This window comes from Felis catus, chromosome B3 (assembly GCF_018350175.1).
Source record: "Felis catus isolate Fca126 chromosome B3, F.catus_Fca126_mat1.0, whole genome shotgun sequence".
NCBI classification, from domain to species: domain Eukaryota; kingdom Metazoa; phylum Chordata; class Mammalia; order Carnivora; family Felidae; genus Felis; species Felis catus.
This window is the reverse complement of record NC_058373.1, coordinates 53378274-53402124: the sequence shown is the minus strand read 5'-3', so window position 1 is coordinate 53402124 and position 23851 is coordinate 53378274. Positions and strand designations below refer to the sequence as shown.

The following is a 23851-nucleotide window of genomic DNA, read 5'->3' as shown; positions in this document are numbered from 1 at the left end:
AATATTTTAGTACCATATGATAAAATAAAACTTTGTGGGGAAAATCAGTATCAAAATTATTGGCTGTTTTTTGGGGTTTTTTTTTACCTGTTGTTTTTCAATTTATTCTGATTCTGTCTGCATAAGTTTACTAGATAACTGTACAACTTCTCTACAGCAGCTTCTATTACCATTTCTCCAATCTGTCCTCTATTTCCATCTCTTAGCAAAGGATCTGGTCACCAAGATCTTCTTAAGGATACAGACTAAATGCACACCTCATACATGATGGGATTTCAACATGGAAGATATGTTTTCTGCAGTTTTTAAGTATATTTATTTATTTTTTGAGAGTAAGTGCACAAGGAAAGGAGGGGCGGGGGGGGGGGAGGGGGAGAGAGAGAGAATTCCAGATTCTCTCAAGAATAAGATGCTCAACCAAGTGAACCACCCAGGTGCCCATGTTTTCTGCAATATTTTTTATCACTCAGCTCTATGTCACAACAAGGGAAATACTTTGACATTGCACTTAAAAATAAGGCTGAACTAATTAATAACACTGTAAAACTTATTCAATTTCTCCTATTAATAGCCACTGATTTATCAAGGCATGCTATTCTTATTTTAGGATTCTTTCTCTTATCATATACAAATAATTCTCATATGTTATTACTTATTCTAACTACTTTTGCTCTAATTCCTATTTGTTCCTCTTCTTTGCTCTTTCCTTGTCCTGTAGTTGTCAATGGGTATTTTTCTGCTCCCCACGGAATTTAAATTACTGACAACATTTCCATATTAGCATGTACTCACAACTGCAGCATTTTACACGGATTCTACATAAAATAAGTGCAAGCATATAATTATTTATTATGCTATTTATGTTTCCATTCTTAAGTATTGTCACTCTGAAATACCTATTTTTATTATAAATGACTTTCATTTGTTTTTATCACAATATGGCATTATATTGTTGTTTTCTTTAATGTTTATTTATTTTGAGAAAGAGAGCACAAGCAAGGGAGGGGCAGACAGAAGAAGAGAGAGAATCCCAAGTAGGCTCTGCAATGCCAGCTCAGAGCCCAACACAGAGCTCAATCTCATGAACCGTGAGATCATGACCTGAGCCAAAACCAAGAGTTGGATGGTTAAATGACTAAGCCACCCAGGCTCCCCAATATATTTTTATTTGTATAGTAAGTACTTGATAAAATTTTATTTTCATGTAATAAAAAGGGCATAATGAAACTTATATTTTAAAAAAGTGTTCTATCTGAATTGAGTTTATAACCACTGCCCAAAACAACAATAAAGCCTTACGAAATTTTCACATCTGAGGAAAAAAAGGTTTAGTTAAAGAAAAAGTATTTGCTTTGTTCCACATTTCTTCATACACTCCATGCGTAACTCTTAACAACGAAGAGGAAAAACTGAAAAAACAATAGTGCTGCAAACTCTAGTATAAAGGAAAGCACAAAATCAAATAGGTAACATTGTGTTTAATAAATCCATGAGATAAACCATATATACACAGAAGATGACGGCTTTTTCCAAGTCTTTACACTTGAGATAAAAAAATTCAATGAAGCTATTCAAGGGACTAAAAGGTTGGTTTACTATTGAAGAGCTTTACCACAGCTGATCAACATTAATTTCTTCCTCTGAAGTCCTATAAGAATGGAAGTGACTAAATACTCTTTTTTATTATTTATAGGAAATACATCTCCATGGTTTAAAAAAACCATCAAATACCAAAAATGGCATAAAATGAAACCTTCTCTCTTCTGCCCATCTTTATACAAACATATCTCATAGTAACAGTTTCCAAAAAGGTTCTATGACTACACAGTGCATGCAGATATGCCTGAATGTGTGTACATCCAAAAACAGAATTTGCTACAAAGAAGCTCATGCTGTGCATACTTTTCTCCACTTTGCTGTTTACATTTCATAGAAAAGATTTAGCTCATCCTCTGTAAAGGCTGGATAAAAATTCAATGTGGGAATGAACATTTAATTTGCCAAATTTCCTATTGATTCAGACATGTAAAAAAATTTATCAAGCATTTACTATGTGCCAGGCTGTGAATATAGGAGGTGAACAAAAATAGTCTTTCTTCTATAAAATTTACTATCCAGGAGTAGAGAGAGAAATAAATAGCTAAGATATATAAATGATTTCTCAGATAGTGATAAATACTAAAGAAAAAAAATGGCAGAGAAGAACACAGAAAATGCTGTCATAGGGGACTTCCATTAAAATAGGTTAGACAAGGGGCGCCTGGGTGGTGCAGTCGGTTAAGCGTCCGACTTCAGCCAGGTCACGATCTCGCGGTCCGTGAGTTCGAGCCCCGCGTCAGGCTCTGGGCTGATGGCTTGGAGCCTGGAGCCTGTTTCCGATTCTGTGTCTCCCTCTCTCTCTGCCCCTCCCCCGTTCATGCTCTGTCTCTCTCTGTCCCAAAAATAAATAAAAACGTTAAAAAAAAAATTAAAAAAAATAAATAAATAAAATAAAATAGGTTAGACAATAAAAAGCCTACTTGAGGAGATGTTTGGTTAGAAACCAGAAAAAGAGGGGTGCCTGGCTAGCTCAACCGGGGGAGGATGCAATTCTTAATCTTGGGGCTGTGAGTTTGAGCCACATTGGGTGTAGAAATTACTTAATAAATAAAAATTAAAAAAAAAAAAAAAAAAGGGAAACCAGAAAAAGAAAACGAAGCAAGTCTAGGCAGGCATATGAGGGAATAGGGTTCCAGACCAAAAAAACCCCACAAGTACAAAGACAGGAATATTACTGGTATGTTTTAAAAACAGTAAGAAGGCCAATATGGTTACATAAAAGAGTGCAAAGGGAATAGTGGTAACATGTAAAGTAAGAGAGGCAGTAATGGGGCAAATGATGTGAAACCCTATAAGCCATCATAAGGGCTCTGGACTGTGCTTTGCATAAATGTGATGTGATCCATCTTCTGTGTAATAGGAGAGGAAGAATGAGAGTAAGGAAACAAACAGGATGCTACTAAAACAATAAAGAAGAAGAGTGACAGTAGATTGAACCAGGATGATAAAAAAATTGCATATTTTAAAGTAAATATGAAAACATTTACAAATGTTACTGAACTGGAATATATGAAAAAGAGAAAAGTAAAAAATGACACTAAGGCTTCTTATCTCAAAAACTGGGAAAAGGTTGTTGCAGTTTGGTTAAGATGAGAACGACCACTGAAGGAACTAGTCTAAACATCTGACATAACACTATATTGAATTATCTTGTACATATAGGGATATTTCTTTTTTTTCCTTTCTTTTTTAATCTTTTGACCCCCTTCACCCATTTTGTCCCACTTCCCCACCCCCTCACCTCTAGCAACCACCAATCTGTTTATATATTCCACATATAAAAGAGACCATATGGTATTTATATTTCACCTAGCATAATGATCTCAAGATCCATCTATGTTGCTGCAAATGGCAAGATTTCATTCTTTCTTATGGCTGAATAATATTCCATGTATTCCATACAATTACCTTATCCATTCATCCATCAAGCCAGAAAACAATGAACAAAATGGCAATTAGTACATACCTATAATAATTACTTTAAATGTAAATGGACTAAATGCTCCAATCAAAATGCACACAGTGGTTGAATGGATTTAAAAAAACAAGACTCATCATCTATATGATGTCTACAAGAGACTCACTTTAGATGTAAAGTCATACACTAAAAGCGAAGAAACAGAATTAAGATATTCCATGCAAATGGAAACCAAAAGACAGAATAGGTATACTTATCTCAGACAAAACAGATTTTAAAACAAAGACTGTAATAAAAGATAAAAAGGAAGGGGTCAATCCACAAGAAGATATAACATTTATAAATATTTATACATCCAACATAGGAGAACCTAACTATGTAACACAATTATTACAGACACAAGGGATTAAGAGACATCAATAATGATAGGATACTTTAATACATCCTCCATTATATCAATGGACAGATCATCCAGACAGAAAATCAATAAAAAAAAAAAATTGGCCTTCGAGGCACCTGAGTGGCTCAGTTGGTTGAGCATTCGACTTCGGCTCAGGCCATGATCTCATGGTTCATGGGTTCGAGCCCCACGTTGGGCTCTGTGCTGACAGCTCAGAGCCTGGAGCCTGCTTCGGATTCTGTGTCTCCCTCCTCTCTCTGCCCCTCCCCTGCTTATGCTCTCTCTCTCTGCCTCTCTCGCTCGAAAATAAATAAATGTTAAAAAAAATTAAAAAAAAAATAAAAAATTGGCCTTCAATGGACTTAATTGATATATACAGAACATCCTATCCAAAAGCAACAGAACACACATGTCAAGTGTACATGGAACATTTTCCAGGATCGATAATATGGCAGGCCATAAAACAAGTTTTGATAAAATTATGAGGACTGATAATCATCAAGCATCTTTTCCAACCATAATGGTATTAACTAGAAATTAATTACATGAAAAAAATTGGGAAATTCACAAATATGTGAAGATTAAACAACATGCTACTGAACAATGAATGAGTCAAAGAAGAAACAAAAAAAAATCTTGAGACAAATAAAATTGGAAATACAATAAACCATCATTTGTAGAATGCAACAAAAGCAGTTCTAATAGGAAAGCTGATAGCAATAGATGCCTACCTCAAAAACTTCTAAAAGTCTCAAACTTAAATTTATACCTCAAGGAATTAGAAAAAGAATAAACAAAACCCAAAGTTAATAGCAGGAAGAAAGTAACAAAGATTAGAATAGAAATAATGAAACATAAACTAAAATGACAATAAAGAAGGTCAATGAAATCAATGAAACCTAAGAGCTAGTTGTTTGAAAAGATAAAAGGCTGAGAAATCTTTGGCTACACCCATCAAGGAAAAAAAAAAAAAAAAAAAAAGAAGAAGAGGACTCAAAATCAGAAAATAGGTGATGCTACAACTGATACCAGAGAAATATAAATGATTTTAAAAGACTACTATGAACAATTACACAGTAAAAAATTGGACAACCTAGAAGAAATGGGAAAACTCAATCTACTAAGGCTAAATGATGATGAAATGGAAAATATGAACAGACCAATTATGAGTAAGGAGATTGAATCAGTAATCAAAAACCTACCAAAAAACAGAAGAGCAGGACCAGACAGCTTTCTGGTGAATTCTACCAACAATCAAATCCTTCTTAATCTCTTCCAAAAAAATAAGGAGTGAATTCTTCCAAACTCATTTTATGAGGCTAGCATTATCCTGACAACACAAGAAAATTACAGGCCAATATCCCTAATAAACAAAGATGTATAATAGGGCACCATTTCTAAGATTTCTTTCAGTTCTAGGATTTTTAGTGATGTATACCCTATAACAAAGGTTTTATCATGAGCAAAACAGAACTTAGGAAATCCTAAATGGATCTGCATGTCGTAGAAATGTTTAGCTAAACCAATCTTGCATTTTTGGCAGACAGGTAAAATGTCAATTCAGATCACATTTCCAGCAAATACTTTGTTATTATGCAGTTTAAGTGAATTACATTGTGTATATATTTACATACCAGCCACTGCTGTCCATAAACAAACACATGATTTTTGGCAATGTCAACTCTATCCCATGCCAGTGTAAGGATAAGCTGGTCAAATGCTGATGCATTAGTGCCTAATTGAATAAAGAAAACAGTTAAGTTCAATTAATTTATCTCCATTAAAATGTGAACACTTATGAACCTTTCCCATTTCCTTTTAATTAACTTACACAGTTCATGTCAGCTACTGCTCAGAGGTAGCCGGTCTCAGAGAGATAAGGTTACCCCAGGGCTTAGGACTTTTATTTTCCAAATATAGAAAACACACAGCCTCATTTACTGCAAACACTTCAGAATGCAATAGGAATAAAACAAAAATTACCTGTTTCTATCACAGAGATAGTACTATGTTAGAATTATGAAAAATATCCTTACAACAGGTGCTTTCCTGTATGTATATAAATTCATACATATACTTTTAATTGTTCATGCAAAAGTACATCCTATGATACAAAGTATTCAGTAGCCTACTTTATGTGTCTTAATATCACACCCTTAGTTCCTTATAATAGTACATACAGATTAACCTCATATACACATTAACAATACTTTTTAAAGGTGAGCTAAACTTGATTCAACAATCACACTAATGGGCATTCAGGTTATTTTGAATTTTTTGGTGAATATATTTTTAGGTACATGTTTATTTAAATAGGATGACTCTGTAGAAGCCAAAATGCTGGGAAGAAGAATACATACTTTCAAACTTTTAATATACTGCCAAAATATGTCCCAAAAAGGTTATAAGAAACTTTCAATGGTATAAGAATACCCAGTAGGAGAGTAAAATGCTTCTTTTATTAATATTTACTTTAATTATAATATTGACCATCTTTCCACATTTTTCCCAGGCATTTATATTATTCTGCTAACATTTTTACTTAAATTCAGACTCCTTTTCCCATGAGGTATTCATCATCTTACCATTAATTTATAACAACTCTTTGTGGTCTCTCCACAATCCTATTCCTTAATTTCCTCATCTATAAAATGAAGAAATAATAGGAAATCTGTCTCTTAGGGTTGTTATAAGATTAAATGATAAAGAACGTAAACCACTAAAACACAATGGCTACCACAAAGAAAATTATATGACAAATATTGAGTTCTCTTTTTATTTTTTATATGTAGGCAATCCCATTTATTGATTCTTCCCTTTACAGTTTCTGAATTTCCTACTACTTATTATGTCTTTTTCCCAAGATGTAAATAGGTTATATTTTATTGCAGTATTTTTCAAATGTTTAATCTATTGGCAATTTATTATGGTCTAATGTTTGGGAAATTCTTGTGAATCCTTAGTGCTCTTTTACTCTGCTCTGGCCACTTCACTGCATACTTGTGACTTTCAAGTACCCACCCAGATGAGACACGGTTTTAGCTTCTAATTTTTAGGAAGATTTTTCACTGTAATTCTGTTTGTTTTATCAGTTGGATGTCTTTGGCAAGATATGTGAGAGGACAACAGTTCAATGTGATGTGTATTAACTCTTTAGTCCTCAAATATACCACTAGTTTTCTTTCCAAACTTCCTTTCAGAATGAAAACAGCATGTTTAAGAACATACTAATTTCTATCAACCAATACCTTAGTACCTTTAAACATTTATTTTTCAGTCAATTAAAAATGTGACACATTCTTAACAGGATAAATAAATGGGTCTGGTGGCATACACCTTTCTAAAAATTAAAAAATTTTAAAAATTTCTGCAAGACAAAAACAAAAGCTCATTTGCTGACAAACAAAGCTAGCACTATTATCTTCCACAAAGAATAATTACTGAAAAATTCCCCCAAATTCAGCCAAATTAAAAGTCCTACCTTATATAAATAGGCTATGAATAAGATCTTACAAATAAAAAAATTTAAATCTTACCTTTCAGTAATGCAGTAAGTATTGCTACATCTATATCCTGATGTTCATCTGATCCAATATGGAAAACCGTGATCTATTTAAAGATCAATTCATAATATTATGCCTTTATATTTTCAAAGCTAAGGCATAAGGTATACAAAACAGAAACTAATTTCAAACCACATAGGAGATACAGTTTTTTGGGGTTTTGGTCAGAAATTAACTTCATTTCAACAAAAGACCCCCACAAAATTAAAAAATTTTCTCATCTACCAAATAAAAATGGCAAATATACTCAAAATGTTTAGTTTAATATTATATTCACTTTCTGACCTATTTTAGGTCCTTTACTACAATAAGCAACTTATGGCCTGAGAATACAGATTACGTATCTGAATAAATCTTGACATTATTTCTACAGAATGAACATTTAATTCAAGTAATATATATGTGTGTTCTTGAATGAGAAATGTTTTATTTATTCAATTTTTAATTTTTTTTAATGTTTATTTATCTTCAAAAGAGAGGGAGACACAGAGCTCAAGCAGGGAAGGGGCAGAGAGAGAGGGAGACACAGAATCTGAAGCAGGCTCCAGGGTCCGAGCTGTGAGCACAGAGCCCAACGTGGGGCTCGAACTCACGAACTGCGAGATCATGACCTGAGCTGAAGTCGGACGCTCAACCGACTGAGCCACTCAGTGCCCCGATAAATGTCTTATTTAATCCTTTTACTGGAAATGTCTCTGAATTATCTGAAGTGAAACACCACTTGAGAGATTTTTATTTAATGACATTTTTCATAAAGTAAAAGATTATAATCCCATATAATTTTTTCCTTTCAACTTTATTGTGTATAAAAATGAAATACATGAAACGAAACAGATCAAACCATGTTATCATCTACCTATTATAGTTGTTAAAAATTTTATCTCTGAAAACTTAAGCCCATGTTTAGATGAATGAAATTAGGCAACACTGATCTTTAATTTGAGCACTGAGTCAGAGTAAAATAAAATCTTTTCTAAATATTTTTTTTAAGACTTTTTTTTCAGTAATCTCTAGACCCAATGTGGGATCAAATTTATAACTCTGAGATCAAGAGTTGCATGCTGTACCGACCGAGCCATCCAAGAGCTCCTACAGATATATTTTGGAGAAACCATTAACAACTCTTGACAGTTCTTGCTTGATTCTAGATATAATCTGTGGAGGTCTAGTTATTAAACTTTTCCCAAAACAGAAATGCAAATATATGTCTCAATACCATACAGAAACCATAGTCCTTCTATGATATCCCTCCAATTGAACAAAATAATAAATGACATCTTTGCATGGTTAAAAAATATTTTAAAATTTTAAACCCAAATTTAAAACAAAAGTATTTCACCAATTTATAATGTATTTTGAATGAAATAAAGAGGGTTATTCTGCAAAATCTACTTACAAGCTCCTTTCTTTTCATGCATTCCATCAGTGTTTGAAATAAATGAACTGCTTCACTTTGGCCAAAGTTAAATGTTTTTTTGATTGTTGAAATAATATCAGGCTCTGCTGCATCAGGAAGATTGCTGGAGTGAAAGGAAACATAACTTAATTCACTGATTTCAATTTCTATTATTTGTAGAATCTAATATGAAGTATAGATGAATCTATGTTAAGACCTTTAACATACTGTATTAATATTAAGTACTTCACCCTGAGTGAAATATCCTCCTTCATGAGACTCCCAACTGTAAGTCATATGGGAGGAAAAACGGGAGTTATTTTTCTCTTTGTATTATTTCTTAATTGTTTTACAAGGCATGTGTTGCTATAACAGTACTCACATTTATAAGATACTGTATAAAGATAATTTTAAGATATTATTATGTATTAAGCAATACTTTGCCAAGATATCTTAAACACGAGCACATTCACATTTTCTCATTATATGGCTCAAAAATATAATGACATAAAACATTATAAAATACAAAAATGAAAATTCATAGTGAAAGTCTCCCACTATCTTCCATCTGCCCAGTTCCATCTCAACTGCTTTCCTCTTTCCATGTATATACTTTGGTAATCTTCCAAAATCTAGTACGGATACCAACCTTTCTCAGCCACAAACTGTTATGTAGATATACCACAATTTGTTTATCTAGTCTTCTTGATACACATTCTATTTTGTTCCAATCTTTTACTTTTACAAAAAACATTGTAATGAGTAACTTTTTATAATCTTGTGTATATCACACGTGTAAAAGTACACGTATACCAACAATTCCTAGAAATGGAACAAAGGGGTCAAAAGATACATGCCTCTGTATGTTTTATAGATCTTACAAAATTGTCCTCTATGAAGACTGTTATATTTTAATTCATTCCCATAATGTATAAGACAAGCTATTTCCTCAAACCTTAAAGGTATTATTAAACTTTAAATTTTCATGTTCATAAAATACTGAAATGAATCCAATATTCTAAAAACCATAAGTCTCTTTACATAGTTATTAAAATCTTTTTTGCAATCACATACTTACCCTCCTTCTTCTGTTTGTTTATGAATATAAGCCAGTAGATCTGCAGCTCTGCCTGTTCCTTCACAAACAACGACTGGAACAGGAGGACTTTCCTGAAGGTATTCTAAAACTGTGAGGATGACATTTGGTCCACCCTCAAATATAAGTGCCACCACAGGGACACCTTGTCCAATTCCTTAACAAAGTAAAAGATTGCAAGATATCAGGCAAAACATAGAGTAATTTAATCTTATTTTTTTACTTAATCAAAACCAAAATAAAAATAAGCCAAAATATAATTTCTTATACGACTGTGCTGACTTCACTTTAGGTAATCAACATGATACCAAATCTTGCATAAGTAAGTTAAACACCGAATACATTACTTTTTCATTAAATTAAAATCTGTTCTAAATGACAAAATTAGAAATACAATACTTCTATGATTAGGCATGCACTAGAATTTAGATTCACTGAAAAGTAAAATTTATTTTGTATATTTCACTAATTGGAACTCTTGACAAATAATTTATAACACCAATTTGTTTTTCTTTTTAAGATTTTTAAAATTTTTAAGTAATCTCTACACACAACATGGGGCCTGACCTCACAACCCTGAGATCAAGAGTTGCATGCCCCACCCACTGGGCCAGCCAAGACACCCCTAGTTTGCTTTCTAATACTGTGGGAGTTGAACTTCTAATGTATATTTGTTTTTACTCGTTTTTAAAATGTGTATTTCTGATTTCAAATGCAATGAGACATTAACATAAAAATTAATGACAGAGTCAGGACTACCTAAATGTAACTGATAAAAAAAAAAAATCCAAGACCTCTACAAGAGTAACAGAAAAGATTTAGTGAAGAATACCAATTTTTGTTTTTACAATAACTTGCAGTGAAAGAATCCCAATACACATAAATGTAGGATTCTAAAACATTCTGAATTTTAGGAGAGGATATGACTCCAACATAATTTGAATGCACCCTTCTATAATTTTGTATTTCGATTTCACTTTGTCACAAAGCCCACCTTCTTGGTGTCCTAGGACTATAAAATTTCTTCTTTTTGAAAGAGAAATCTAGAAGTTGAATCAGAAAGTATGACCATGGTTGGAAAGGAAGACCAGTGTCAAGAAAACCAATTTTTAAGACACAGCTACCAAAGAGTGATACCTATTCATGTTATAAACTTTAAACAAGATGATTCTTACTTTGCAATAAACTATCTTTTTTTCCTCCTTTCCTCTTCAATCTTGAATTTCAAGTCATGTATTAGAATACATCACACATTAAGAATATTTCTGAATTCCTTGGGCTGCAAGGGGATTACAACAGCAACAGAGCTTCCAATGAACCTTTGTGGCTTTGGCCTCAATATGTGAATACCCTATTTGGGCTCAGACTTCCTATTTGGCCTAAGATCAGTCCTTTTTTTTTTTTAATTTTTTTTAATCTTTATTTATTTTTGAGAGAGAGAGAGAGACAGAGAAGAAGTGTGAACAGGGGAGGAATAGAGAGAGAGGGAGTCACTCAATCTGAAGCAGGCTCCAGGCTCCGAGGTTGTCAGCACAAAGCCCAAAGCAGGGCTCAAACTCATGAACCATGAGATCATGATCTGAGCCAAAGTCAGACGCTTAACTGACTGAGCCACCCAGTCGCCCCTAAGATCAGTCATTTTGGTTGTTCTGTATGCTGTCTTGCTACAAAAGGAAATAAACCCTCCGAAGAACCTTTTTAGAATCTTTTTAGAATCTAGCCTAGAATGATCTCAACAATAACAAACTTATAAATTCCCTTACTAGCATGAATTCTTTGCTGATTAATAGTTTTTTCAAGTTCTCTTCTCAGTCTGACTTCTGCCCCATACTTTCCAACAGTGCCATCATCCACCAATATGAAATGGGAATGTAGATTATTCAGAACATTCAATTTGCTCAGAGGGTTCAACAATGTTTGATAAGGAGCAACCACCTAAACAACAGCAAACATGAGTTAGTGGGCAGGATTAATTATAATATAAAGAAAAAATAACTTTGAAATAATCTATAAAGGCAAGTAAGAGGTAAAATTCTATTTACAATATAGTAACAAATAGAAAATGTCAAAAAAAAAAAGGTGTCAAAAAGCACAAGCTTTTCTTTTTTAGGTTCATGGTTTTTTTTCCTCCCAACACTTTTTTTTCCAAATTTTTATTTAAATTCTACTTAGTTAACATACAGTGCAATACTGGTTTCAGGAGTAGAATTCAGTGATTCATCAATTACATACAACACCCAGTGAAAAAGTATAAGCTTTTAACCAACTGAAAATTAACCAACAATGGGTTGAACCATACAACTGTATTTCATCTCATTTCAGAATATATATTATTTTTTAAAAGTTTATTTGTTTGTTTGTTTATTTATTTATTTATTTATTTTGAGGGGAGAGGAGAGACAGAGAGAGAAAGAGAGAGAGAGAATCCCAAGTAGGCTCCAGGCTGTCAGCACAGAGCCCAACGTGGGGCTACATCCCATGAACCTTGAGATCACGACCTGAGCCAAAACCAAGAATCAGACGCTTAACCAACTAAGCCACCCAGACGCCCCTAGAATATATACTATTTTATTATTACATGCAAAGGAAACCGAAAATAAATAATAAGTAGTGTGAATAAACTGTTAGGTTATTAGTGAATAAAGAGCAATATACAAAGGACACTGAATTAGAGCAATCAAATGTTATATTGCTATTTTTCTAGCCCTAAGGAGAATCTTTAAATTTGATAATAGAAATATAATCACACTTGAAAGTGATCATTATAATTCAGTAATTCTTTCTTAGTAGTCTCTTGACAAATATTTATAACCAATTCACATGTCCTTAACCTATTCAAATAAAACACTAGCAACTGATTACTACTCTTAGTGACAATAAAATTAATTCTTAATGTCATAAAAAATTTAATTTCAAAGACTGGCGTGATTTGGAAAAGGTGTGAAATAGCTATACAAAACAGAAACCGAAACATACTAATAATATAATACAGGGCATCCGGGTGGCCCAGTCGTTTAAGCATCTGACTTCAGTTCAGGTCATGATCTCATGGTTCATGGGTTCGAGCCCCACTGTCAGGCTTTGTGCTGACAGCTCGGAGCCTGGAGCCTGCTTCAGATTCTCCCTCTCTCTCTCTGCCCCTCCCCCACTCAAACTCGGTCTCTCAAAAAAATAAGTAGTAAACATTAAAAAAAAAAATTTTAAATAATATAATGCCAATTACTTATATCTATGAATGCATTTTTGAAAGGATAGTAAGAAAACCTCAAGAAAATAACAAAAAAATTTTTTTAATGTTTATTTTTGAGGGAGGGGAAGGGGCAAAGAGAGAGGGAGAGAGAGGGAGAATCTGAAGCAGGCTCCAGGTTCCGAGCTGTCAGCACAGAGCCCAATGTGGGGCTTGAACCCATGAGCCATGAGATCATGACCTAGGCCGAAGTCAGATGCTTAACTGACTGAGCCACCCAGGCACCCCAAGAAAATACTTTTTAAACATAATTTGAAAAGTATAGTATGATCATGAATAGTTTAAGTTGACTTGCACTATTTTTACTCTAATTTTGTTTATACAGAAGTTCAAACATAAGAAGTTTTTTAAATCATTCTTACATCTCTCCCAACAAGATCATTTCTGTTTTCAATCACTCCCCATGGAGCTATTCCAATAGTGCAAATCTTTCGAGATGATCTGGAAGCATGTTCTTTGAGGGCATCACCAACATGTTTTGCCACACCTGTTTATACAAAATTTATTTCACTTTATTTGAAAGTAGTTATTGTTTTCAGAATAATCCTGTGCTCAATCTATGACACTATAATTGGTGATATTTTTCTTTATACAAAGATAAAAAGCAATGAGGTCCAAAAGACAAACTGATGAAAGAAAACACAAGGACCAAAAAGAAAACAAACAAAAGAATCCCACAATGTCAAATCACTACAACTGCCTGAAACACATGTAAAAATAACTTTTACCATGTTGTTAGGCCTAGTCCTCTCTTAGATTCCTCATGTAAGTAACTGTAGTTTGTTATTGTTCTACACATCATCTAAAAAAAAATGAAGAGTATGGCTCAGGACCATAAGCAACACACACACACACACACACACACACACACACACACACACACACACACCAAGCAACTACAAAAGTTGTCCAACTGAATCAAAAATAAGGAAAAAAGTAGAAAAGGTAATTCAAAAGAGCATGTAACTCCTCATTATCACTTGTTATGGGCTGAACTGTATCTTTCCCAAAATTCTTATGTTGAAATCCTAATCCCAGCACCTCAGAATGTGACTGTATTTGGAGACAGGTCCTTTAAAGAGACTATACACTGTAAATGAGGCCCTAACCCAATCTGTCTGGTGTCCTTTTATGGAAAGGAAATTTTGGACCCAGAAAGAGATACCAGGAATGCACATGCACAAAGAGGAAACAGTGAGAAAGTGACCATCTACAAGCCAAGGAGAGAGGCCTCGGGAGGAGCCAAACCTGCTAACAACTTGATCTTGGGACCTCCAAAACTGTGAGAAAATTTATTTTGCTTAAGCCACCCAGCCTGCGGTATTTTGTTATGGAAGCCCTAGAAAACCAATGCATCACTCAATTTGATTTTTATAATGCATTAGATCTCCTTCCTCATCTGAATTATGGAAATAGCCTCTTCACTGGTCTTCCAACTGCTGCCTTGCCTGTGCATAGTCTATTTTCAAAACATCATCCAAATGATCTTTGTTCTTGTCAACTCTGCTTAAACCTTCCCTTCTTACTCAGAGTAAATGTGAAAGTGCTTGCTTGTAATGGCCTATAAGGTTTTATATAATGATGTGCCTTTGCCCCTGCTATTCACCACTCTACCCCAACTCACCCCATCCCATCACCCACCATACCCCCATACCTTTCCAACCTCATCATCTAGCCTTCCTTATTCATTCTACTTACCTACACTGTACCCTTCTTACCATTCTTCCAACAAACTAGCAGTTTCTTTTCTTTTAAATACTCTGTCCCACACTATTCTTATCTTGCTCCCTCATTTCCTTCAATTTCTACTCAGATGTCACCTTATTAATGAAGCCCCCTCCACCATCCCTCACCGTCCTTCCTCTATATTTCATGTGTCTCCATAGCACTTATCATCTAACATGTAATAACATATTTACATGTTTGTTATCTGTTTGTTATCTGCATCTCCCCTGCTAAAATATAAGCTCCACAAAGGTAAATATTTTCTTTGCTTTGTGGAATGGTAGATCTTTAGCATCCAGAAGAATGCCTGACATACAATGAGATTCAAAAACCAGCTGCTGATAATGAATTAAATGTCTGCAAACAGTAATAATTATATTTTACTTTGGACACTAAAGTTAATCTGCCATTTTTAGATCTAACTTATATATGTGGTAAAGAAGACTTAGAATGAAAAATTATAGTATATTAAAAATTAATTTTGAAAGCTACTTCTTACCACTGCCTAGGCAATGGACTGCCATCCTGGGTTCAATTTACCAGTAGTCAGAGAGTGACAGGAGTAACACTTGGCTCTATAGTAGGGGTCAACAACCTTTTTCTGGTAAAAGGTCAAATAATAAACATTTTAGGGTTTGCAAGGTAAACAGTCTCTGTCACATCTATTCACCTCTGTTGTTGTAGTGCAAATGTAACTATAGATAATTCAAAAACAAATGAGTGTAGCTGTGCTCCAATAAATCTTTATTTACAAAAACAATGACTGGGTTGGATTTGGTGCCTGGGACCATAGTTTGTTAATACCTGCTCTACAGTTATTATTTTTAAGACTAAATGAAAATCAAATACTTCTACAATTACCATTTATACTTAGGAACTATATAAATTATTTAACAGAAAAAGATGAATATACTGATATTTGGTGTTGACTATTATTTAAAATATCTAATTAATATTGTGAGACATTTATAAACACACTAAATAAAATTGATATAATCATCACATTACCTGTATTTACTCCTCCAGTTAAAATCCAGGCTCCGGTTGTAACTGCAGCTTTAATAAGACCCTTTCCAAGCAGCTGCTTGATTCGTGGGTGAAGCTCAAATTTCTGCATGCCTCCATGCACAGAGATAACAAGTTTGGGTAATTCCATTTGCCATTCTTTAAGCAGAAGTTGTAGAATGACTTCAGGTTTGGTGTCATATGATAGTCTCACATACTAAAAAAAGATTTTTAAAAGGACAAAATAATTGAATATGTTCATAGGTTTCATAATGCAACATTATACAACTTAAAAAAATGTTATTTAGATCAGATTATTATTAAATAGATTTGACAGGTTGCTTTTAATGTACTTAACACTCCTAGGAATAAACAATAACAAATGATTTTAAAGTTGGAAAATCATTCTGTGAGAGCTATAGAAGCAGTGGTACTCAAATTTTTAACCTTTAAAACATAAATATTTTCCTCTTTCTGTTTATATAAACTCAATTACTCTTTATCTATGCACAGTATTTAATGGTTTGGTGTAACTATGAGTATGCAGTAGTGGGAAGTGCTAAGGCTAGCTACAGTGATGATAAAAGGGAAAAAGAGAAAAGAATAATGAAAAAAAATGGAAGCTTCTACAACTCTTGCTATAAACAGAGGCAAATACTGTATTAACTTTGAAAATTATGCCAATGATCCAGTCTATTTATAACAGAATTTTGAATATGCAGTAAAATAACAAAAATATTTTTTTACTCAATATTTCAAGGTGTTCAAATGGATTCACAAGTTTAATTTTTGAAAAATTCTATAGAAAATAAGCTGTCCCATCTGTGGTATAATTTACTCTTGTTTGAAAGGTTAAGAAATTATCTTTGTCTTAAGTGACATCACGAAACTTACTTGCTATGACCACTCTAATTCATTTTCTCTGTCTAATGTGTTTGTATGATTTACTGCATAAGAAATCTGAAATATTCATATGTTGGAAGAAAAACATTAAAAAAAAGGTTTTTTAAAAATGTTTACTTATTTTTGAGAGAAAAAGAGAAACAGTGCAAGCAGAAGAAGGGCAGAGAGAGTAAGGGAGACACAGAATCCCAAGTAGGCTCCAGGCTCCGAGCTGTCAGCAGAGGGCCTGACACAGGGCTCAAATTCACAGACCACAAAATCATGACCTGAGCCCAAGCTAGACACATAACCAACTGAGCCACCCAAGCACCCCAGAAGAAAAACATTTTTAATCATCTCTAAGAAAGGTTCCTTGCAAAACAATATATTGCCCACTGCTTTACAGAGCTCAAATACCAATGAAAAATATTCTAAAATATCAAAATCCAAAATATCAGAATTCTACAAAAATGAGAAGACTCTAGAGAATGCAATGAGATTTGTTCTATACGAGGTCTTCCCACATTAGTTTTAAGTCATTATTATATTTGGGTACATAAAATAGTGTTTAGAAAACAAATTAAAAAAAAGATTATTTAAGGAATAAATAAGGAATTCCACTTTGGACAATGGTAGACTAGACTGTCTTGAATTAACTCTGCCCCTAGGAACAGAGAAGCTAGAAAATAAATAACACTTTAAGTTTATTTATTTAGGGAGAGAAAGCGCAAGTAGGGGAGGGGCAGAGACAGTGAAAATCCCAAGCAGACTCTGCACCATCAGCACAGAGTCTGACAAAGGGCTTGAACTCATGACTTGCAAGATCATGACCTGAGCCAAAGTCCGCACTTAAATAACTGAGCCAGGAGCACCTGGGTGCCTCAGTCGGTTGAGCGTCCGACTTCAGCTCAGGTCATGATCTCGCAGTTGATGAGCTCAAGCCCCGCATCGGGCTCTGTGCTGACAGCTCAGAGCCCAGAGCCTGCTTCAGATTCTGTGTCTCCCTCTCTCTCCATCTCTCCCCAGCTCATGCTCTGTCTCTCTCTCTCAAAAATAAAGATAAACATTAAAAAAAATTTTAAAAAAAATGAGCCACCCAGGCATCCCATAAATAACAGGTCTGAAAGCATCAGAAAGCTACCAAGGCCATGAAAAACTGGGATCCAGATCCGAAAGAATAGGAAAACTTGGAGAGATGAATCCACCTTTAGCACTGCTTTTCCCAGCAAGGCAGGGAGTTAGAACAAAGAACAACCTAAAGGGTAAAATGTTGGTGAATCTAAACAAATAATAATTATGTTTGGGGGGTTTAAAATTATGCCAACAAAAGCACATAAGTCATGAGAGAAATAAATGCAGTTAAAAAGTATTCTGAAGGTTCTCGCACTGTCCAAAAAGTAGTAAAAGGACTAACTTACAATAAATTAAAATGCATTTTGTAGTGTTTACTATAAGATTAATCTATAGAAAGGGGCACCTGAGTGGCTCAGTTGGTTAAGCACCCAACTCTTGATTTTGGCTCAGGTCATGATCTCACAATTCATGAGTTCAAGCCCCGCACTGGAGCTGTCAGCACAGAGCCTCCTTGGGATTCTCTCTCTCCCTCTCTCTCTCTGCCTTACCACTGCTCGTTCTCTCCCTCTCTCTCAAAACAAACAAACAAACAAATAAAAGATTTAATCTACAGAAAAACAATGTTATCAATAACATGCTAATAAAGAAGGAAATAATAAAAAAAATACTTAATCCAAAGCATGTAAGAAAGAAAAGGGAATAAAGAAAAAGTGCAACAGTAAACTAAACTTAAAAATTATGTGCTTCTTAAAAAGAAACCTCTTGGGGCGCCTGGGTGGCTCAGTCGGTTAAGCGTCCGACTTCGGCTCAGGTCATGATCTCGCGGTCCGTGAGTTCAAGCCTCGCATCGGGCTCTGTGCTGACAGCTCAGAGCCTGGAGCCTGTTTCAGATTCTGTGTCTCCCTCTCTCTCTGGCCCTCCCCCGCTCATGCTCTGTCTCTCTCTGTCTCAAAAATAAATAAACGTTAAAAAAAAATTAAAAAAAAAAAAAAGAAAGAAAAAAGAAACCTCTTAAACATAAGGAAAGGTTAAAAGTAAAAGGGAAGAAAAAAAAAAACTTAGCTATGCTGATTTAAGAAAAACCAGACACTGGAGGCACCTGGATGCCCCAGGTGATGATCTTGCAATTCACGAGTTCGAGCCCTGCACTGGGCTCTGTGCTGACAGCTCAGAGTCCGGAGCCTGCCTCAGATTCTGTGTCTCCCTCTCTCTCTGCCCACCTCCCACCCCCAGCTCGTGCTCTGTCTCTCCCTCTCTCTCTCAAAAATAAAAACATTAAAAAAAAAAAAAAAGAAAAACCAGACTGTCAAAAAAAATGAGATTAAAAGACATTTCATAATGATAAAAGGTTCAATTCACCAAAAAGATATGATACTTCTATATTTATATGCACCTATACAAATAACTTCAAAATACGTAACAAAATGGCTGAGACTAATTTCCTGACTTACTGTTACATAAATCTTCAGACAACAAATGTGTATTATTTAGATAACAAGATAAATGAAATTTTAAAAAGTCAAGTATGTGACATACCTTAGCTCTATAGGAATGAGAACCACCTTGAAAATTTATGACTCCATAAGCATCTGTTGGGCTCTGTTCTGTATGCTTTTCCACAGACCATTCTTCTAATGTCTGATTAAAATGGTCACCCAATTTCACATCTGAGTATTTCATGGCAAGACTTGCAGTAAAACAAGCATGTTGCTTGACCAAACGACCACAAAAACACCTGAAGTAAAGAAATTTTTAAAAGATCTTTCAAAAAAATTAGTCAATGGAAAACTGAATTAAAATGAACGAACCAATGAAGAGTATAAAAATAATTTAACTTTTTAATTTTACAATACCAATAAATTAATACCTTCAACATAGCATGAAAATAGTATAAATACATTTGCTTGTGATGATGTAGTCCTCTAACTTTAGTGTGGGACACCTAAAAAATGTAGTATAACCACATAATAGAACAGTATTCAGCAGCAGAAAGGAATGAACCACTAATAAACACAATATGGATGATTTCAAAATTATCATGCTGCACGAAAGAATCCAGATGCCAAACAAAACGTATTTCTATGATTTCATGTATAAAGAATTCAAGAAAATACAAACTAACCTATACAGTGATAACACTGGTGACCCAGGTCCAGGAGCAGAAAGAGCAATTGTATTCTACCTAGAAGCAATTACTGGACACTACTACGTAGGAAGCCGGAACCCAGTGGAGCCAGTCAGTCTCAATGATTTGACAAAAAAATCTTAACTGCAGTTTGTAGAAACCAAAGGAGCTAGATTTGTAGGGCAAAAAACAAAGAGAGGAGGGAGCTACATGAGAGAGTTCCAGATTTTTGCAGAACGGTCTCCTTGAACGTGAATAAGAATAAACTACCCAAAGCAAACAAGAACTACTAGACAACAGTAGGCCAAATAACTCCGGAAGTTCATAAAGGGCAGGGAACAGTTTGTGTTGTCACCAGCCAGAGTACAGATCTCAATCAATATACAAGACCTATAAAAGGGTCATCAGAAGAGTAATGCCTATTAGAAGGGCTAAATTAGACCTAGACCCACATGTGCCATGACAAACTAGAAAAGCAAGACTTGAAATGATCAAACTGATCCAAAGTAACTTAATTCCCTGCTAAAACAAGCCCAAAACTCCCTAACAGAAAATGACAAAATCCAGCACCCTAAGACATAAAGTTCATAACGCATAGCATCCATCAAAAATTACAAAGCATGCGCGGCACCTGGGTGGCTCAGTTGGTTAAGCATCTGACTCCTGATTTCGGCTCAGGTTATGATCTCGTGGTTTGTGGGACTGAACTCTGTGTTAGGCTCCAAGCTGACAGCATGGATCATGCTTGTTATACTCTCCTCTCTATCTGCCCCTCCCCTGGCTCGATCTCTCTCTCTCTCTCTCTCTCTCAAAACATTTTTTTTTTTAATTACGAAGCACACAAAGAAGTAGGAAAATAAGTAGGAAACAAATCACTACGTGAAGACCCAAAATTGTACAGACATGGTTGAATTAGCAGAAACTGTAACAACTACTATAAATAAACTCCATTAAAAATATGCTCTGGGAGGTGACCAGAATGAAAACATGACCACAACCAGGGAGGAACTGGAAAAAAAAATTTTTTTTGACAGAGAGAGAGAGAGAGAGAGAGAGCACGTGCTCGCGCATACACACACACACACACACACACACACACACACACGAGTTGAGGAGGGGCAGAGGAAGAGAAAGAGAGAATCTTCAGTAGGCTCCATGCCCACTAGAGCCTAACTCGGGGCTTGATCTCATGACGGTGGGATCATGACCTGAGTTGAAATCAAGAGTAGGATGTTAACCAACTGAGCCATCAAGGCACCCCTGTAAAACACTTTTTTAAAAAAGGCCGAACCAGGGGCACCTGAGTGGCTCAGTTAGTTAAGTATCTTACTCTTGATATCAGCTCAGGTCTTGATCTCAGGGTTGTGAGTTCAAACCCTGCAATGGGTTTCATGCTGGACATGAAGCCTACTAAAAATTAAATTAAATTAAATTAAATTAAATTAAATTAAATTAAATTAAATTAAACAAAACATGCAACTATAACATCTAAAAATAGTATCTGAGCAATCCCTAACAAAATAACACCACCATTCTTCACAGAGCTAGAACAAACAATCCGAAAATTTGCATGGAACCAGAAAAGACCCCGAACAGCCAAAGCAATCTTGAAAAAGAAAACCAAAGCTGGAGGTATCACAGTGCCAGACTTCAAGATGTATTACAAAGCTGTAATCATCAAGACAGTATGCTATTGGCACATAAACAGACACTCAGATCAATGGAACACAATAGAGAACTCAGAAATGGACCCACAAAATATGGCCAACTAATCTTTGAGAAAGCAGGAAAGAACACCCAACAGAATAGAGACAGTCTCTTCAGCAAATGGTTCTAGGAAAACTGGACAGCGACATGCAGAAAAATGAACCTGGACCACTTAAAATGGATGGATGAAAGACCTAAATGTAATACAGGAAGCCATCAAAATCCAAGAGGAGAAAGCAGGCAAAAACCTCTTTGACCTCAGTCACAGCAACTTCTTATGCCACACATCTCCGGGGGCAAAAATGGAACTACTGGGACCTCATCAAAATAAAAAGCTTCTATACAGCGAAGGAAACAATCAGCAAAACTAAAAGGCAACTGACGGAATGAGAGAAGATACTTGCAAGTGACCTATCAGATAAAGGGTTAGTATCCAAAATCTATAAAGAACTTATCAAACTCAACACCCCCAAAAAAACAAATAATCCACTGAAGAAATGGGCAAAAGACATGAATATCTTCTCCAAAGAAGACATCCAGATGGCCAACCGACACATGAAAATGCTCAACATCACTCATCATCAGGGAAATACAAATCAAAACCACAATGGGACACCACCTCACAACTGTCCGAATGGCTAACATTAACAATTCAGGCAACAACAGATGTTGGCAAGGATGCGAAAAAAGAGGATCTCTTTTGCACTGCTGGTGGGAATGCAAACTGGTGCAGTCACTCTGGAAAACAGTATGGAGGTTCCTCAAAAAACTAAAAAATAGAACTACACTACAACCTGGCAATTGCGCTACTAGGTATTTATCCAAGGGACACAGGTGTGCTGTTTCAAAGGAAAACACGCACCCCAAAGTTTATAGCAGTACTATCAACAATGGCCAAAGTATGGAAAGAGCCCAAATGCCCATCAACAGATGAATGGATAAAGATATGGTGTATATATATATATATATATATATATATATATATATATATATACACATACATACACACACACACACACACACACACACACACATACATACATACATACAATGGAGCAATCAAAAAGAATGAAATCTTGCAACTACATGGATGGAACTGGAGGGTATTATGCTAAGCGAAATTAGTCAGAGAAAGACAAATATCATATGACTTCACGCACATGAGGAATTTAAGATACAAAACAGATGAACATAAGGGAAGGGAAGCAAAAATAATATTAAAAACAGGGAGGAGGACAAAACATAAGAGACTCTTAAACATAGAGAACAAACAGAGTGTTGCTGGAGGGGTTGTGGGAGGGCAGGAGCGCTAAATGGGTAAACGGCATTAAGGAACCTATTCCTGAAATCACTGTTGCACTATATGCTAACTTAGATGTAAATTAAAAAATTAAATAAACTAATTAATAAATAATAAAATAAAAATAATATCTGAAATGAAAATGCCATAGGATAAGATTTATAACATATAAGACACCACAAAGAAAGAAAACCTGTAAACTTGAAAAAATAGCAAAAGACTCTATCCAAACTGAAACAATGACAGAAAAGACTGGAGGGGAACAAAAGGAATAGAACATTAGCAACCTGTGGAACAATATTAAGTATCTCAACACACACACATAATCCAAGGCCCAGAAATGAGGGAGTGGAAATAAAAATTTGAAAACACTGGGCAAAAATCTGAAAACTATTTGAAAGACAAATTTGAGCAGTTCAATAACAACTAAGGAAAACAAGCTTAAAGAAATCACACTAGAGCACTGCTGAAAGCCAGTGATAGAGAAAATCTTAAAAGTAGAAAAGTAGCAAAAAAAAAAAAAAAAAAAGAAAGAAAAGTAGCAGAGTACAAGTGTCACAATATATGCCAAAGAACAAAGCTAATTATGACAGCAGACATCCTATAAAAAAATCATGCAATCCACAGTCACTGTGGTATAGCATCTTACTTTTTTTTTTTAAGTTTTATTTATGTAATCTCTAAACCCAATGTGGGGCTCAAATTCACAACCCCAAGATTAAGAGTAGCATGCTGTTCCAAGTGAGCCAGCCAGGTACCCCAACTTGTTTGCAAAGCATCTTTAAAGTAATAAAAGGAAAAAAAAAACAAAACT

At 34.8% G+C, this 23851-nt stretch overlaps 1 protein-coding gene across 4 annotated transcripts in view; it reads right to left on the bottom strand.

Annotated features, from left to right (window-relative positions):
* TRPM7 (transient receptor potential cation channel subfamily M member 7) overlaps window positions 1-23851 on the bottom strand; it is a 122566-nt gene that overhangs the window by 66967 nt on the left and 31748 nt on the right. For all 4 annotated transcript variants that reach the window (XM_011282861.4, XM_019832437.3, XM_045059329.1 and 1 more), the window contains exons 4-11: window positions 19442-19640; window positions 15953-16166; window positions 13582-13706; window positions 11736-11907; window positions 9955-10129; window positions 8877-9000; window positions 7454-7526; window positions 5552-5652 (exon numbers count right to left, since the gene is read on the bottom strand). In XM_011282861.4, the coding sequence (XP_011281163.3) occupies window positions 5552-5652; window positions 7454-7526; window positions 8877-9000; window positions 9955-10129; window positions 11736-11907; window positions 13582-13706; window positions 15953-16166; window positions 19442-19640 (1183 nt within the window). The remainder of the gene's footprint in view (window positions 1-5551; window positions 5653-7453; window positions 7527-8876; window positions 9001-9954; window positions 10130-11735; window positions 11908-13581; window positions 13707-15952; window positions 16167-19441; window positions 19641-23851) is intronic.